At 43.2% G+C, this 15,781-nt stretch overlaps 2 protein-coding genes across 2 annotated transcripts; one reads left to right on the top strand and one right to left on the bottom strand.

Moving 5' to 3' along the window:
- The first annotated feature begins 6,628 nt into the window (after positions 1-6,628).
- LOC139761056 (uncharacterized) lies at positions 6,629-8,833 on the top strand. Its single transcript, XM_071684841.1, has one exon. It carries the CDS (start codon positions 6,654-6,656, stop codon positions 8,721-8,723), a length of 2,070 nt encoding a protein of 689 aa, XP_071540942.1. The 5' UTR covers positions 6,629-6,653; the 3' UTR covers positions 8,724-8,833.
- Positions 8,834-11,169: 2,336 nt separating this feature from the next.
- LOC139761216 (brain-specific serine protease 4-like) lies at positions 11,170-13,019 on the bottom strand. The gene is made up of 4 exons (XM_071685257.1): positions 12,979-13,019; positions 12,508-12,755; positions 12,055-12,404; positions 11,170-11,334 (listed from the first exon to the last, which is right to left on the bottom strand). Exons 1-4 carry the CDS (start codon positions 13,017-13,019, stop codon positions 11,170-11,172), a joined length of 804 nt encoding a protein of 267 aa, XP_071541358.1.
- Between the last annotated feature and the right edge of the window lie 2,762 nt (positions 13,020-15,781).

Below are 15,781 nucleotides of genomic sequence, written 5' to 3'. Positions count from 1 at the left end.
TCATTTCCAGCACATCCATCCTCCTGCGCACAACTCTATCCATAGCCCACGCCTCGCAACCATACAACATTGTTGGAACCACTATTCCTTCAAACATACCCATTTTTGCTTTCCGAGATAGTTCTCGACATGATTCATGTGAGAAAGTGCAGAAGCTGGTGACTGAGTTTGGTAAAGTGTGCGAAAGAAGAAAGTTGAGAGTAAATATGAATAAGAGTAAGGTTATTAGGTACTTTAGGGTTGAGGGTCAAGTCAACTGGGAGGTAAGTTTGAATGGAGAAAAACTGGAGGAAGTGAAGTGTTTTAGGTATCTGGGAGTGGATTTGGCAGCGGATGGAACCATGGAAGCGGAAGTGAATCACAGAGTGGGGGAGGGGTCGAAAATTCTTGGAGCCTTGAAGAATGTTTGGAAGTCGAGAACATTATCTCTGAAAGCACAAATGGGTATGTTTGAAGGAATAGTGGTTCCAACAATGTTGTATGGTTGCGAGGCGTGGGCTATGGATAGAGTTGTGGGCAGGAGGGTGGATGTGCTGGAAATGAGATGTTTGAGGACAGTATGTGGTGTGAGGTTGTTTGATCGAGTAAGTAATAATAGGGTAAGAGAGATGTATGGTAATAAAAAGAGTGTGGTTGAGAGAGCAGAAGAGGGTGTTTTGAAATGGTTTGGTCAAATGGAGAGAAAGAGTGAGGAAAGATTGATCAAGAGGATATATGTGCTAGAGGTGGAGGGCACGAAGCGAAGTGGGAGACCAAATTGGATGTGGAAAGATGGAGTGAAAAAGATTTTGAGTGATCGGGGCCTGAACATGCAGGAGGGTGAAAGGTGTGCAAGGAATAGAGTGATTTGGAACGATGTGGTATACCGGGATCGACGTGTTATCAATGGATTGAACCAGGGCATGTGAAGCGTGTGGGGTAAAGCATGGAAATTTCTGTGGGGTCTGGATGTGGAAAGGGAGCTGTGATTTCGGTGCATTATTACATGACAGCTAGAGACTGAGTGTGAACGAATGGGCCTTTGTTGTCTTTTCCTAGCGCTACCTCGCGCACATGAGGGGGGAGGGGGTTGTTATTCCATGTGTGGCGAGGTGGCGATGGGAATGAACAAAGGCAGACAGTATGAATTATGTACATGGTTATATATGTATATGTCTGTGTGTGTATATATATGTATACACTGAGATGTATAGATATGTATATGTGCTGTGTGTGGACGTGTATGTATATACATGTGTATGTGGGTGGGTTGGGCCATTCTTTCTGTCTGTTTCCTTGCGCTACCTCGCTAACGCGTGAGACAGCGACCATGCAAAATAAATAAATAAATAGATAAATAAATGAATAAATATATATATATATATATATATATATATATATGTATATATATATATATATATATATATATATATATATATATATATATATATATATATATATATATATATATATATATATATATATATATATATATATATATATATATATATATATATATATATATATATATGTGGTATACCGGGGTTGACGTGCTGTCAGTGGATTGAATCAAGGCATGTGAAGCGTCTGGGGTAAACCATGGAAAGCTGTGTAGGTATGTATATTTGCGTGTGTGGACGTGTATGTATATACATGTGTATGGGGGTGGGTTGGGCCATTTCTTTCGTCTGTTTCCTTGCGCTACCTCGCAAACGCGGGAGACAGCGACAAAGCAAAAAAAAAAAAAAAAATATATATATATATATATATATATATATATATATATATATATATATATATATATATATATATATATATATATTGTTACGAACACGTGTGTGTGTTGTATCTATTTCTTATCAGGGCGAGGAGTGATGCCAGAGGCTGGCTTGGAGTTTCTGTCCACCCAGCATTCTGATGGGGTCAGCTGCGGGGTATTTCACCACCGTATGTCATCGGTGCTGACGTTCGCAAGAAACCAAAGAGTGTAACTACGCCGAGACTCTGGGACCTTCCAACCAATAAGAATTGCTCCTATATTTCTATAGCCAATCAAAATGTAAGGTTGTATAGCAGCAAGGGTGAACGCTTGTCTTCTTGTACCCACTACACCCGCTGAGATTTGATTCCTCTCTCTCTAGCCCAGCGAGGTGGGTGGTGTCCCCTGCTGTAACCCTGTAAGCCCTGCTGTGCTATAAGCCCGTTACTACTGTGTCACGTCAGGTTTAACTAAGTGTTTACCGTGTTACATCAGGTTTAGTTAGGTGTAACGATGATGTTTACTGTGTCACGTCAGGTTTAACTAAGTGTTTACCGTGTTACATCAGGTTTAGTTAGGTGTAACGATGATGTTTACTGTGTCACGTCAGGTTTAACTAAGTGTTTACCGTGTTACATCAGGTTTAGTTAGGTGTAACGATGATGTTTACTGTGTCGCGTCAGGTCTAACTAAGTGTAATGTTATCGAACAAAGTGTCATAAAGGAAAGAGAACTCCTGGCTTGAAATCTTATCTGGAATGTTATCTCATGTTCAATGTTAAACTCACTTTCAGTGTTAACGTAATGTTTCATGCTTGATTTATGTGCCTATCTTTGTACACTTGAATTCTTTCATTATAAGTAGTTTTAATGTAATGCTTGTCTTTAATTCAATCCCATAACTTTATTATTGTGTTATCCTGAGTTGTGTAACTTGACAAATCTATAACGTCCTTGCAAGACAAGGATCAGTAGTGTTTGTAACATATGTTACTGGCGACCTTGCCTGAATAAGTATTGAGTTCGTAACAATATATATTTTTTTTTTTTTTTTGCTTTGTCGCTGTCTCCCGCGTTTGCGAGGTAGCGCAAGGAAACAGACGAAAGAAATGGCCCAACCCACCCCCATACACATGTATATACATACGTCCACACACGCAAAATATACATACCTACACAGCTTTCCATGGTTTACCCCAGACGCTTCACATGCCCCGATTCAATCCACTGACATCACGTCAACCCCGGTATACCACATCGCTCCAATTCACTCTATTCCTTGCCCTCCTTTCACCCTCCTGCATGTTCAGGCCCCGATCACACAAAATCTTTTTCACTCCATCTTTCCACCTCCAATTTGGTCTCCCTCTTCTCCTCGTTCCCTCCACCTCCGACACATATATCCTCTTGGTCAATCTTTCTCACTCATTCTCTCCATGTGCCCAAACCATTTCAAAACACACTCTTCTGCTCTCTCAACCACGCTCTTTTTATTTCCACACATCTCTCTTACCCTTACGTTACTTACTCGATCAAACCACCTCACACCACACATTGTCCTCAAACATCTCATTTCCAGCACATCCATCCTCCTGCGCACAACTCTATCCATAGCCCACGCCTCGCAACCATACAACATTGTTGGAACCACTATTCCTTCAAACATACCCATTTTTGCTTTCCGAGATAGTTCTCGACATGATTCATGTGAGAAACTGCAGAAGCTGGTGACTGAGTTTGGTAAAGTGTGTGAAAGAAGAAAGTTAAGAGTAAATGTGAATAAGAGCAAGGTTATTAGGTACAGTAGGGTTGAGGGTCAAGTCAATTGGGAGGTAAGTTTGAATGGAGAAAAACTGGAGGAAGTAAAGTGTTTTAGATATCTGGGAGTGGATCTGGCAGCGGATGGAACTATGGAAGCGGAAGTGGATCATAGGGTGGGGGAGGGGGCGAAAATCCTGGAAGCCTTGAAGAATGTTTAGAAGTCGAGAACATTATCTCGGAAAGCAAAAATGGGTATGTTTGAAGGAATAGTGGTTCCAACAATGTTGTATGGTTGCGAGGCGTGGGCTATGGATAGAGTTGTGCGCAGGAGGATGGATGTGCTGGAAATGAGATGTTTGAGGACAATGTGTGGTGTGAGGTGGTTTGATCGAGTGAGTAACGTAAGGGTAAGAGAGATGTGTGGAAATAAAAAGAGCGTGGTTGAGAGAGCAGAAGAGTGTGTTTTGAAGTGGTTTGGGCACATGGAGAGAATGAGTGAGAAAAGATTGACCAAGAGGATATATGTGTCGGAGGTGGAGGGAACGAGGAGAAGAGGGAGACCAAATTTTAGGTGGAAAGATGGAGTGAAAAAGATTTTCTGTGATCAGGGCCTGAACATGCAGGAGGGTGAAAGGAGGGCAAGGAATAGAGTGAATTAGATCGATGTGGTGTACCGGGATTGACGTGCTGTCAGTGGATTGAATCAAGGCATGTGAAGCGTCTGGGGTAAACCATGAAAGCTGTGTAGGTATGTATATTTGCGTGTGTGGACGTGTATGTATATACATGTGTATGGGGGTGGGTTGGGCCATTTCTTTCGTCTGTTTCCATGCGCTACCTCGCAAACGCGGGAGACCGGCAAAAAAAAAAAAAAAAAAAAAAAAAATATATATATATATATATATATATATATATATATATATATATATATATATATATCATATAACATACAAAGCTCCAACAGAAAGGATCGAACCTGGAACCCCTTGTGCAAGAGGCAGGCATGCTAACCGCTGGGCTAAGGGACTGTATTATAGGAAACAACTATTCGAAATACTAAGTACTCGAATACCCTTCGTCTCACAATGGTGAGCAACGGGGTCTATCGGTTGTTTCCGAACAGAACACATAGCCAGCTGATAGCGTTTTACCGAACCTGACTGTACAACGAGGAGTTATATGAATACGAATAAAGTGTATATGAACGCGCACCTTCATATATATATATATATATATATATATATATATATATATATATATATATATATATATATATATATATATATATATATATATATATATATATCAAATTAGTGGTAGTGAAGATGCGTTTATGAATGGTGAAGAAGAGTCTTGTGCTAAGGATGTGATATATATGTATTTATCAAGTGCATAATGAAGACGCCCAACACCCCAGTTATAGCCATCTCAACTACTGACACACGACCTATCTACTACTGTCCGACACCCTAGCTCCATCTCAACTACTGACAGACGACCTATCTAATACTGTCCGACACCCTAGCCCCATCTCAACTACTGACACACGACCTATCTACTACTGTCCGAAACCCTAGCCCCATCTCAACTACTGACACACGACCTATCTACTACTGTCCGACACCTTAGCCCCATCTCCACTACTGACACACGACCTATCTACTACTGTCCGACACCTTAGCCCCATCTCAACTACTGACACACGACCAATCTACTACTGTCCGACATCTTAGCACCATCTCAACTACTGACACACGACCTATCTACTACTGTCCGACACCTTAGCCCCATCTCAACTACTGACACACGACCTATCTACTACTGTCCGACACCTTACTCCCATCTCAACTACTGACAGACGTTCTATCTACTACTGTCCGACACCTTACTCCCATCTCAACTACTGACACACGACCTATCTACTACTGTCCCACACCCTAGCACCATCCCAACTACTGACACACGACCAATCTACTACTGTCCGACACCTTAGCTCCATCTCAACTACTGATCGCAACTAGTGACACACGACCTATTTACTACTGTCCGACACCCTAGCCCCATCTCAACTACTGACACACGACCTATCTACTACTGTCCGACACCCTAGCCCCATCTCAACTACTGACACACGACCTATCTACTACTGTCCGACACCCTAGCTCCATCCCAACTACTGACACACGACCAATCTACTACTGTCCGACACCCTAGCACCATCTCAACTACTGACACACGACCTATCTACTACTGTCCGACACCCTAGCCCCATCTCAACTACTGACACACGACCTATCTACTACTGTCCGACACCCTAGCACCATCTCAACTACTGACACACGACCTATCTACTACTGTCCGACACCCTAGCACCATCCCAACTACTGACACACGACCTATCTACTACTGTCCGACACCTTACTCCCATCTCAACTACTGACACACGACCTATCTACTACTGTCCGACACCTAACTCCCATCTCAACTACTGACACACGACCTATCTACTACTGTCCGACACCTTACTCCCATCTCAACTACTGACACACGACCTATCTACTACTGTCCGACACCCTAGCACCCATCTCAACTACTGACACACGACCTATCTACTACTGTCCGACACCCTAGCACCATCTCAACTACTGACACACGACCTATCTACTACTGTCCGACACCCTAGCACCATCCCAACTACTGACACACAACCAATCTACTACTGGCCGACACCCTAGCACCATCCCAACTACTGACACACGACCTATCTACTACTGTCCCACACCCTAGTTGCTGTTCAACACCCTGCCTCCAAACCCAACTTTCGCCACCCGCAACTACTACTTGACATCCCTAAACAATACGCGACACCCAAGCAACTTGTCTACACAAACCCCATCTCAACCACAAATACACACCCCCAGCTGCTATCCTACACCCTGGCTTTCATCCCAACTACTTACTACCTGACACCTTAGTTGTTACACAACATCCTAGCTATGACTCGACACACCAGATCACATGCAACACTCCAGCCTCCACAATCCTCACCCATCAGCACAGACAGTTCCTACCTAAGAGTCCATATGTATTTTCGATTTGATTCTGCCACAGAAAAATACTACCTAAGGCAGTGCTGAAATAATTTTACAAAAGCATGAATTATAAAGTGGCAATATTTCTTTCGGTGTGCTTCCTGAGCTGCATGTGCGCCGTGGGCGGCAACCGGGCCAAGGCGTCCCTACCCGCGAAGTCTGCCGACCAGCGATCGTCCATGGTGGAGCGTCCGACAACCAGCTCCTCCATGCCATGGACGGGAGATCGCTCAGAGACTTCGGTCACTGTGGCTAGTAGTGAGACCCATGTAGTGGATGAGGCTCCCTTCCTACACTGGGATTTTCATGGCGAAGAGTTCGATGAAGATCCGACAAGGAGGCCAATGGCTAGAATCTTAGGGAAACGATGGCCAAACAAGACCGTTACCATCGGTTTTGATGAGCAGTTCCCACACGAGTACCGGCCGAAAGTGTACGAGATGATGGAGACTTTCAATAAGGCAACTTGTTTAAAGTTTGTGAACGCCACTGATGCTAGTCCTCACTATGTCAAAGTGACGAATAAGAAGAAGGCTTGCAGTGCTGTTACTGGCTACAGGGACGGAAAGCGAACTACTCAAAGGGCCAACTTCCATGAGCTTTGTTTCCAGAAAATGGGAATCATTTTCCATGAGCTCATGCACGCCATAGGCTTTCCTCACCAGCAAGTCAGAGCTGACAGGGATGAGTATGTCAAAATTCATGAGGAAAACATCGACCCAAAACATCTTCGTAATTTCAAGAAGATGAAGGGTAAGAATGCATACTTAATGACTGTTGGCATTTCTTATGACTACAACAGCATAATGCAGTATCCTAAAAATGCCTTCTCCAATGGCAAAGGTCCCACAATAACTGTCTTAAAGCCTCATGAAGGCTTTGTGGGACAAAGGGATAGTCCATCGCGTTCGGATATTGCCTCCATCAATCGTCTGTATGAGTGTTGGGATCACTACCTGGGTGATGACATCCCGGATGCTGTGCCGTATGAGGAATTCCACGCCGCATATATGGCACAGACACCCAACATCTCCAGTACCGTGCAACAATGGAGTGACAAAATGACAAAACGAGATACTTCCGTCAATCAGGCAACTCCAGCCTCTGGGGAGGAGGTTTCTTCAGTCAACAAACCCAGTGATCCCGTTAAAGATAAAGAGGAAGAAAGAAATTACCAGGCCACCATACCTAGGATCGAAAACCCTGCGACAGAACAGGATTCTTTGATCAAGGAACTTAAAGCGGCCAATGAATCTAGCCGTCAAGAGATCGAGAAACTTCGTCAAGAGATCGAGAAACTTCGTCAGGAGAACTTGGAACTTCGAAAGCGTTCAGACACGAAAGAAAGTCGATCAGAATTCACCGATCAGTATTACAAATCTATTCTCCAAGGATTTGAAAGCCTTCGCCGCGAAATCTCAGACCTTCGAGAAGCGCAAGAGAAGCTAATCGGAGAGATGAATTCTGTTCGCCAAGAGAACGAAAATTTAAGGAAGTCTCTTGCACAGATGACACAAGACCCTGTTACACCAAATAGCAATAAGACTGAACTTGAGAAAGAGAAGTCTGAGTGCACCATGGTGGAGGAAGTTAGTGGGAAGAGTGTCCCTGTCACTGAAGAGAACTTGATAGATCTCGTAGACAACAACGGCTGGGAGATGAGATCGAGAAAACCAAAGGGACCTGCTACGTTTGTAGCTAAAGTCAACTGCCCCACCATGAGCGTCAGACCATTTTGGTTGATGAAGGGCGTTTGTACGGTCAAGGTTCCTGAGCAACTCAAGGACACCACCAATGGTATATCATCCGGATCTCTCCGTCAGGAGAAATTGGACAAGTTGTTAACGGACGGCTCCCTTGCCAAGGTCAGGGAAAAGGATCCTAATGCTATCAGTGTCAAGTGCACCGACAAAGAATTCTTCGTTGCGTCACGTATGACCTGCAAAGCAAAACAGCATTCCAAAGTCTATTACTTGACGGAGGAGAAAGCCAACAACATACGGATGACTCACAAGCATGTGGGACCAAATTATCACGGTGAGGATCTGGTTAAGTTGCAGTGTGGCAAACAGAAGTTGTGGATGGTTCCCAAACACCCATGGAGGACGCTTCCTCAAATGGTGAAGACATGAAAGCCTGTCGTTAACCAATGTGCACGGTTAATGTGCCCGGTTAATGTGCACGGTTAACGTGTGTGACCGATTTCCTTATATCTTCAATATCCCTTTTTCTATTTCATTAATCGAACTGATATTTCTAACCCTCTCCATAAGTAAAAAGAACCAAAAAAAACCTTAGTTGTTCTTGTGTTTGTTCACTTTGAGGTAAGATTGCAAAACTATGTACTACGACTGTCCTTCACACACCCTGAACATCTGAATGGTCAAGTTTTAATGTCAGATTTGTGCTAAATATAATGACTGGCAGACTTTTTGGGAATGCGATACGTGACCATTTTCAAAACTCAAATGCCCAGGATAAAGGTAAAAGATGTGCTTTTATACAATTGCATTCCTCCAATTCTCATGCACCTCACCATGATCCATACATATGATGAATATCCTTAACAGCCAATAAACAACAAAGTCACCCCTTTTATTAATAAAGTCAACCTCAATACCATCCAATCCCACCGCCTTGCTTGATTTCATCTTCCGCAGGGCTTTCACCACCTCTTATCTTTTCACCAAACCACTCTCTGTGACTCTCACTTCTCACACCATCCAGACCTGCACACATGTATCATCATACAAATTTAACAAGCCTTCAAAATACTCACTTCATCTCCTCACTCGATCGCTATCTGATATCACTTACCTTTTTCCCAGCTTCAACGATGTTTCGAATTGTCCTCTTATCTTACGCACAGTATTTACCGCCTTCCAAAACATCTTTTCCCTCTCAAATTTTAATGATACCCTCTCACTCCAACTCTCATTTGCCCTCTTTTTCAACCCATGCACCTTTTTTCTTACCCTCCTTCAGCTTTTTCTTATACATCCATCTCCCAGACGCCTTCTTTTTCACCAGCAACTTTATTTCTTCGTCCCACACCACTCACTAACCTTTTAAACTACCTACAAATAGAACGACCGCCATACAGCTCTTTGATGACCAGCCAACAGGATGTAGAGCTATTGCCTCAAGCGACCAGGTCCACCATTTCAGGACAGGGGAAACGTGTCACTATGTGGCGGAGGTTGACCTGGGTAGCAAGGATGTCAGGAACCAATTTACGTTTTCGTGTTTTGTCAATTCTCTCATAATGATTTTTTTTAAAGCTAATATAGGCTTTAGAATTGCCTGGGGACAAATCAAATTTCTTAGTTCTAACAATTAAGACAATGAAGTTGCGTGTAGCATAATCAGTAGAGGGATATAGAACAACTGTAGACTTTGATAATGCAGTTATTACAAGCAGATAACATCTGTGGTAGAGGTTGTAAGACATACAGATTCATCAGAAAGGAAGACCAGCACACATATCGCATAGCTAAGGAGGTGTGAATGATATCAGTCGTGTATTTGAAGCCAGGCTTTTATCATTTCTGTGTTTAGACTTATTTGGGTTACAACTTCCTAACTACAAAACAAAATTCCAAATCATTTCCTATGTCAACAATTCTACAACCCTACAACAGATGTTATGATACTGAACGATCATTTGAGACAAATAACCGATTTCCCTTATTTTTGAAAGTCTGTACAAGTTATCGTGTGTGATTCTGGTACAACGCCCACCCATACGTATGGTTTTACCGAGAAAGAAATTGGCGTCTATATTCCTTATCTGTTCCAAGCGACTTACCTGGCTCTGTAAACCTATCGACCGAGTAAGATCACTTCCACATTACCTCTTACACAATGCATCCTCTTCATATCCAACAGAAAGTACATATCTGTCAATTCTGTCAGTTTTACTAAAAAGTCTTTTAGTCGAATAACCTTCAATAGAATGTTGCTCATAACCTCCATCGTTGTCATTAGGCTTTTCATAAGTGGAACTTTATCCTCCCTTTTTCTGCTTTCATTACACTTCTTTTCATCTTATTCATTTGCGTAACGTGATACCAATTTTGTAAGACTCCATGATTGGCATCTCTATACACCTCGCTTTATGGGGGGAAATCCATTGTGTTTTCGGAGACCTACATCTCCCTTCCCCTCCACGGACAAATATATATATATATATATATATATATATATATATATATATATTTTTTTTTTTTTCTCTTAAACTATTCGCCATTTCCCGCGTTAGCGAGGTAGCATTAAGAACAGAGGACTGGGCCTTTGAGGGAATACCCTCACCTGGACCAATTCTCTGTTCCTTCTTTTGGAAAATTAAAAAAAAAAAAAAACGAGAGGGGAGGATTTCCAGCCCCCCCGCTCCCTCCCCTTTTAGTCGCCTTCTACGACACGCAGGGAATACGTGGGAAGTATTCTTAATCCCCTATCCCCAGGGATAATATATATATATATATATATATATATATATATATATATATATATATATATATATATATATATATATATACTCTGAATATGTCACACTGGTCTCTCATAGTGGGCTCATCTTCAGTGGTCATATTCCCATATGCGTTTAGTAACTTCTGGTATTCTTGCCCGCGGCACACGACCCCATAGCAGTGCTCGAGACCTGGGACCTGTGGCGCATTTCTGATCGACAATCTTGGGCCAAGAGCCAGATTGTGGCTTTCCACCAGCTACCTCTATCCTGAGCTAACAAAATCTTAACATGAGACACAGAGATGGTATTCACGTACTCGTGCTCGGTCCTCTTAACACAGTGGCAGTAAAGTGCATTCCTTAGAAGGGAAGACTTTGGCTGGCCATCTTCGAGAACAGATCAGGCTCCACCTACACGCTTCCCTGATAATGACACAGCACCCGGTTTTTTTTTTTTCCCCAGCTTATCCGAGGGAATGGTCATGTCATGATAGAAATAGATACAAAAACTTGCATAGAAGATTTAGACGAATATTTCTTTTTGCGTTAGTGTACTAGATGATCAAAATCATTTCTAACGAGAGGTGATGTACAGTATATGACCAGAGGAGGCATTCAGATGATTGCCTCATGTTCTGGGATGAGGGGTACAATAGTGTGAAATTATTCCAAAAACATTCATGGTGAACCACAGACTGTAATGCTAGTCACGCAAATTATCAGGCATTTCGTTAATCAGATTAATTTAGACTTGCACCGGACATTTTGTAATAGTTAAGAAAAAGACAAAATCAAGTTTTGTTTATTGCCATTACAGGAACACAGAAATACAAGCATGATAAACGTACATAAAGACACTTAACGTAGACAAAGATGATAAACGTAGACTTGAACGGACATATATATATCACTGTATGATGGACAGTATCCATTCATTATACCTGGCAATATTAGTGTAGACGCCGGGGTAGTACACCAGGTTCCAGAGCTAACCAGACCCGCCAGGTGGCACGACCCGTCCGTCTGGACAAGTAAGGGGCCTTTGGAATCCCCTTCGCAGGCGTCTCTCTGGGCCGTCCCACCACACAACATGCCCTCCGTCAGTAGGTCTTGGGACACACGAAACGAACTCGAGTTTAGGAGTGTGATATTGGTCTCCCTCAAGATTTTGGCCGGAGGGCCTCCCTCATCCACATACCCCCAGCCCACCACCGTCACTGTAGTGCCTGGCGGCGACACACCAGATGGTAGACACACTGGAGACACGGTCTTGTTGAAGGTAACATCACGTAGTAGGGTGACAATGGCTAGATCAGCGTCAAATTCGGATACCACTCCAAAGCCTTCATGAACGGTGATGATGGAGGCCACGAGTATATCTTGGCCATCATCGTGTGTATGGCCTCCCACCACCGCGACGCCAAGCCAAGGTAAGAGGGAGCAGACCCAAGGGATGCCGTGGGCGGCAGTAAGGAACATGTTTGGAGGTGATGAGCGATCCGGCGCAGAGGTGGGCACCATACAAGTTCCTGAAGCTGACGACCATCCACGGCCAACTGTGTGGCTCAGACTCGATCCCGCCGACAATCCTCACAAAAGCTTCGTTGACCACAGACCTGCGGCAGAGACGTGGGCTTGGGAGGCGAGGGCGCGTTGCCCCAGAGCCACCTGGCCTCACAGGAGGGCTGACGTGCCTGCAGGGGTGAGGAAGTCACGCCCAAGAGCACAACCAACCACAGACACACGAGTCTCGACATCCTTGATCAGGGAATGTTCAGGTCGCGAGGAGGTGGGCGCATAGACCCACTCCTCCTCACCACCTCTGTTCCCTAACTAACCTTCACACCGGCTTGGTTCCCTTCTCAGGTCCTCCTTCCCACATTGCCAAGCAGGTGCATAATTTTTTTTTTCACATACTTTACATGTTTCCCTTTCACCATCCCAGGCCTTGCCTTCATCCTGCTTTTAAGAAATAGAAAATAATAATCCCATTCCGTTACTGAGTTTACTTATTCCTCATTTGTATATAACACAGTCTGGCCGTTCTAGGTGGGCGAAGAACAGGAGGAAAGACGTGTTCAGATCAGTAGAGTTGCGTAAGTACAGAGAAATATCATAATGTTTTCTCAGTACATTAAAAAAAAACGAGATGTTTAAAAAAAAAATCCATGAATCTTGTCCCTTAATATAAGTGTCAGAAGTGATTTAAGAAACTTTTATATAGTTTAGAGATTCCACGATCAAACAAAAACAAAATTTTCATCATGATTATAGAGGATGTTGGCACAGGAATTCACTAGCGATTTGTGACAGAATATCATCTTAGAGATAAGCAAACTCATGTCAGGTTCGATTCTATACTCAAGCAAACACATCAATATATATATATATATATATATATATATATATATATATATATATATATATATATATATATATATTATATATATGTATATATATATTCCCTGGGGATAGGTCAGAAAGAATACTTCCCACGTATTCCCTGCGTGTCGTAGAAGGCGACTAAAAGGGAAGGGAGCGGGGGGCTGGAAATCCTCCCCTCTCTTTTTTTTTTTTTCCAAAGGAAGGAACAGAGAAGGGGGCTGGATGAGGATGTTTCCTCAGAGGCCCAGTCCTCTGTTCTTAACGCTACCTCGCTGACGCGGGAAATGGCGAATAGTATGAAAGAAAGAAGAAAATATATATATATATATATATATATATATATATATATATATATATATATGGATATATATATATGAATATAACATACAAAGCTCCAACAGCCAGGATCGAACCTGGGACCACTTGTGCAAGAGGCAGGCATGCTAACCGCTAGGCTAAGGGACTGTATAATAGGAAACAACTATTCGAAATACTAAGTACTCGAATACCCTTCGTCTCACAATGGTGAGCAACGGGGTCTATCGGTTGTTTCCGAACAGAACACATAGCCAGCTGATAGCGTTTTACCGAACCTGACTGTACAACGAGGAGTTATATGAATACGAATAAAGTGTATATTCGTATTCATATAACTCCTCGTTATGTGCCCTATGTCATTCTACATATGTTTCTTAGTGACCTACATAAGAGGACTTATTACATAGGTTAGCCGATGTGACCTGCGCTGATCTGACCTGACACATTAGGTAAGGTATGGGTTGGTACCTGAATAAAACCCTTCTCCACAGGTCTTCTCCCACTGTTCCCTCCTTTTCATTACCATCCAAGATGCAACTCAGATTGTTGTATATGTAAAAGCTTTTGTGAAATGTTATATATATATATATATATATATATATATATATATATATATATATATATATATATATATATATATATATATATATATATATATTTTTGCAGGGAAAAAATGCAATTGAGTGGGAGATGTATAAAAGAAAGAGACAGGAGGTCAAGAGAAAGGTGCAAGAGGTGAAAAAAGGGCAAATGAGAGTTGGGGTGAGAGAGTATCATTAAATTTTAGGGAGAATAAAAAGATGTTCTGGAAGGAGGTAAATAAAGTCCGTAAGACAAGGGAGCAAATGGGAACTTCAGTGAAGGGCGCAAATGGGGAGGTGATAACAAGTAGTGGTGATGTGAGAAGGAGATGGAGTGAGTATTTTGAAGGTTTGCTGAATGTGTTTGATGATAGAGTGGCAGATATAGGGTGTTTTGGTCGAGGTGGTGTGCAAAGTGAGAGGGTTAGGGAAAATGATTTGGTAAACTCTTCCACCCCCAATCCGGTCTCCCACCTCGCCCCATTCCCCCCACCTCCGACACACAAATCCTCCCTTGTCAGTCTTTCCCCACTCACTCTCTCCACATGTCCAAACCACTTCAACACATCCCCCCCTGCTCCCCCAACTAGGAGGTGGAGTGTTTTGGACATCTGGGAGTGGACTTGGCAGCGAGTGGAACTGTGAAGGCGGAGGTGAGTCATATGGGGGGGGGGGGGGGGGGTGTGAGGGTTCTGGGAGCGATGAAGAATGTGTAGGAGAGAATGATATCTTGAGGAGCAAAAGTGGGTATGTTTGAAGCAATGGTGGTTCCAACAATGTTGTATGGTTTTGAGGCGTGGACTGTGGATGTGGTTGTGTGGGGGAGGATGGATGTGTTGGAAATGAGATGGTTGGAGACAGTGTGTGGTGTGAGGCAGTTTGACTGAGTGGGTGGTGGGGGGGATGGGAGAGATGTGTGGTAATAAAAAGAGTGTGGTTGAGAGAGCAGAAGAGGGTGTTTTGAAATGGTTTGGTCACATGGAGAGAATGAGTGAGGAAAGATTGACCAAGAGGATATATATGTCAGAGGTGGAGGGAACGAGGAGAAGTGGGAGACCAATTGGAGGTGGGAGGATGGAGTGAAAAAGACTTTGAGCAATTGGGACCTGAACATGCAGGAGGGTGAAAGGCGTGCAAAGAATAGAGTGAAGTGGAACGATGTGGTATACTGGGGTCGACGTGCTGCCAATGGACTGAACCAGGGCATGTGAAGCGTCTGGGGCAAACCATGGAAAGTTCTGTGGGGCTTGGATGTGGAAAGGGAGCTGTGGTTTCCGTACACTCAATATGACAGGTAGAGACAGAATGTGAACGAATGTGGCCTTTGTTGTCTTTTCCTAGCACTACCTCGCACGCATGCTGGGGGAAGGGGTTTGTCATATCATGTGTGGCGATGTGGCGACGAGAACGAATAGAGACAGCAAGAATGAATTATG

Source organism: Panulirus ornatus, chromosome 39 (genome assembly GCF_036320965.1).
Source record: "Panulirus ornatus isolate Po-2019 chromosome 39, ASM3632096v1, whole genome shotgun sequence".
NCBI lineage: Eukaryota > Metazoa > Arthropoda > Malacostraca > Decapoda > Palinuridae > Panulirus > Panulirus ornatus.
Note: the sequence above shows the minus strand (reverse complement) of the source record. Positions and strands in the feature narration are given on the sequence as shown.